The sequence below is a fragment of the Condylura cristata genome, unplaced genomic scaffold (genome assembly GCF_000260355.1).
Source record: "Condylura cristata isolate star-nosed mole 26May11 unplaced genomic scaffold, ConCri1.0 scaffold00011, whole genome shotgun sequence".
Classification (NCBI taxonomy): domain Eukaryota; kingdom Metazoa; phylum Chordata; class Mammalia; order Eulipotyphla; family Talpidae; genus Condylura; species Condylura cristata.
The window spans coordinates 53,483,606-53,487,227 of NW_004567112.1; the positions used below are offsets into that span (position 1 = coordinate 53,483,606).

Genomic DNA, 3,622 nt, shown 5'->3' on the forward strand with positions numbered 1-3,622 from the left:
AAAAAAAAAAAAAAGGCTTTCCTGATTTATTAGGTACATCATTTCCTAATAAGAGTGGTTAAATATATATATACCCTTACAGGAACAAATAGTTGTAGCTATAGCAAACAGATGATCAGAGTATTTTTACAGATTTTACAGAGGCTACAAACCATCATTTTTGACATGTTTACTGCTACAAACTAATGGGCTAAGTTGCAGAATATAAAATGGGGCAAATAAATTTTAGCCAAGAATTGTATATGGTATTAAACCATTTTCATTTCAAATTGATAGCAATAACAATAAAATTTTCTCTATATGGCTGTATATGTGTGCTATAGCTATGATTGTGTGTAGCATATCTTCAATTACTAACCCTGACTTTTTTCAATCTAAAGGTAGACAAGTCAAAATGTTAGTATTTTGTACAAAAATGAACGCTATCAGAAAATTATAACCATCTACTTAAAAAGAGTACTTTTTAACAGCTAAAAATGCTAAAAGGAAGATAATACTGGTTCAACCTCACATTTCAAAGTGTTGATCTTATTACTAGTTAATCGTTCGTTAATCATGTCCAAGGAAATAATTACAAATGCCAAGAATTAATCAGATATATCCCAGTTCTTCTTTCTATCAGCCCTTCTGAACACAAGAACTCTTTAACCTTACTTTTATCCTATGCTAAACCACAACTATAATTTAGATAGTTTCATATACCTTCCAAAAGTTAACGTCTACATGCCAAAGTCATTAAAGTGGCTAGGCAAACTTGAACTAATTATATACCCTCAAGAGAAGCACAAAACATTGATCTTAAAAAAGAAAGAAGAAAAAAAGAGGAAGAGAGTCTAAGGACAAGAAGCAATAAAGGGATTCTTGTCCTATTTGCGCCTACCTTTCTTAAATACTAAGTCCTATTAAAGAAATCATCCCCTTTTGAAATTACAGGTAAAGACCTGAAAAAAAGGTAAACATTTAACTGTAATAGTAATAGTCAAAACCACCTACCGGCTGATTGATATGAAATCTTGTAGGCATTCTTCTCATGATAGCTGAGTCAAGATCCTGAGGACGATTAGTAGCTCCCATTACTATAACCTAAATATATAAAGAAAACAAAAATATTAACCTACCAATCCTACTCTTTTTTAGGTTGGTTTTATTGGGGGGCTAGAAAATATAAAAATTAAGAGCCATTTAAACTAAATCTGTAAGATCAGATTTTAATGCATCATTACTTAAATCTTCATGGATAACAAATCAAAGTTAATTCTAAATAAGATCAAATGAGAGCAAAGCTAATTAAAATGGAACATTTCACCAGACCTAATAACTAAATTATATATTGTGTGTTAATGAAGAATTACAAAGAATTTTTAAAAAATTACATAGTTGCCCAGTGAGAATGGCACATCTTCAAACAACTAGCAACAACAAATGCTGGCGAGGATGTGGAGAAAAAGGAACTCTCCTGCATTGCTGGTGGGAATGCAAACTAGTACAACCACTGTGGAAAACTGTTTGGAGGTTCCTCAAACTGCTAAACATGGAGCTTCCCTATGACCCAGCAATCCCACTCCTAGGTATCTACCCAAAAGACACAAAAACAATGATTGAAAAAGATACTTGTACCCCCATGTTTATTGCTGCTTTATTTACAATTGGAAAAACATGGAAGCAGCCCAAATGCCCAAAAGTAGATGACTGGATTAGAAAGATGTGGTACATATATACAATGGAATATTACTCAGCAACCAAAAAAGAGAAACACATGTCTTTTGCAGCAACTTGGATGGAGCTGGAAAAGATCATGCTTAGTGAGATAAGCCAGAAAGAGAAAGAAAAATACCGGATGGTTTCACTCATAGCAGGAGTATAATGGACCAGGCGAGAAAATAACAAAAAAAATGAACAACCATATATCAGAGACATTCTGTGGGGGTGGAATGGGGAATGGGATCAAAAATGGGGGGGGGGGGGAACGCACAGGACTATGGTGGTGGCACAGGGGTGATTTGGTGATGGGAAACCCACGGGGATTACAATTGAGATGGAAAAAAAAATGTGCAAAATGATGTAAAAATAAACTTTTTAATAAAAAAAATAGTATGACTTAATTAAAAAAAAATTACATAGTTGCCAGTTGTCAAAAGTGGAATAACCAAAAGCTACTTATATTACAGTCAGGGATTACAAGTGGTGGTGGGGAGGGGTGGTGATCTAAGACACAGAACACTTCAAACCGTTTAAAAGCAGTAGATATCATAATTTTCCCTCTAGATATTCACACCACCATCTTTGTAAGGCACTATTATCACTTGAGGTTATGTTTTATCTGTGCTGATAAACCTCAAGCAATCAAACTTTAAACAAAGGCAATAGAATAAAAGCAAACATCCAAATGCTAAGTGAAAAAAATAAAACAAAATGCTAGGGACCCTACCAACATCTGGGTCTCTTATTCACAAGAACTGGGGTACAGCTATAGGTGTGTGTAAGGTGAGAGAATCCACCAGAGACAGACTAGGGAGCAGAACAGGAAGATCTACAGGAATAACACTGCTGAGGGAAAAGCAGGCAGACCAGGAGAGGTATGCCACACCATGGGTCATCTCCCTGGATGGGAATAGAACTCGTGCTGCAGTGGCTTCAGATAGCTTCACAGTGCTGTGCTTTAACCCACAGACCCACCAGGGAGGGTCCAGAAGAATATACTGTTAAAAGAAATAGAAGACACAAAGAAATAAAAAAATGTTTCCTGCTCATGGATTGGAAGGATCCACATTGTCAAAATGGCCATCACACCAGAGATGTGTAATCCCCCCAAAAAATATCAATTGCAAAAATAAAAATAAAAAACAATCAATGGCATTCTTCAAAGAAACCCTACATTAAAATTCATATGGAATCCATAAAGACCCCAAACCCTGACAAAAACAATCATGACAAAAAAGAAAAAAGAATGGAGGCATCACACTTCTAGACTTTAAACTATACATAGGAAGCCATGATAATAAAATCAACCTGGTACTGGAACACACACAGACATACCAACCAACAGAACAGAACTGTGTGTACAGAAGTAAGTCCACACCTACATGGATAGTTAATATATGAAACAAGAATATACACTGGAGCAAGTATATGGAAGAAGGCAACACTGAAAAAGGAAAGCTTACTCAATAGATAGTATTAGAAAAGCTGGAGAGCCACACACAAGAAAGAATGAAACTAGATCAATGTCTCACACCATACTCAAAATTATCAATTCAAAAACAGAAAACTTTCATGTAAGACCTAAAACTATAAAACATATAAAAGCAAACATAGGCAAAACACTTAACAGAAAAGTGAAGGTCTTAGGGACTGTCTCCAACTGTCAGGAAAATAAAAGAGAACAAACAACTGGAACTACTTAAAAACCTTTGGCACAGTGACAAAAAACACTCATAAAAGGAAAAGACACCCTATTGAATGGGAGAAAATATTGACACACTGTACATCTGACAAGGGACTGACATCAAACATCTATAAAGAACTCACATGGGCCCTCCCTGGTGGCGCAGCAGGTTAAAGCACAGCACTGAGAAGCTTAAGTCACTTCCACATGAGTTCGATCCCCGCCGGCCCCGGAGGT

The 3,622-nt window shown here is 35.9% G+C and overlaps 1 protein-coding gene across 1 annotated transcript in view; it reads right to left on the bottom strand.

Annotated features, from left to right (window-relative positions):
* ATAD1 (ATPase family, AAA domain containing 1) overlaps positions 1–3,622 on the bottom strand; it is a 33,044-nt gene that overhangs the window by 6,277 nt on the left and 23,145 nt on the right. Inside the window, exon 7 of the mRNA XM_004680894.2 lies at positions 994–1,083. Coding sequence (XP_004680951.1) covers positions 994–1,083 — 90 coding nt within the window. The remainder of the gene's footprint in view (positions 1–993; positions 1,084–3,622) is intronic.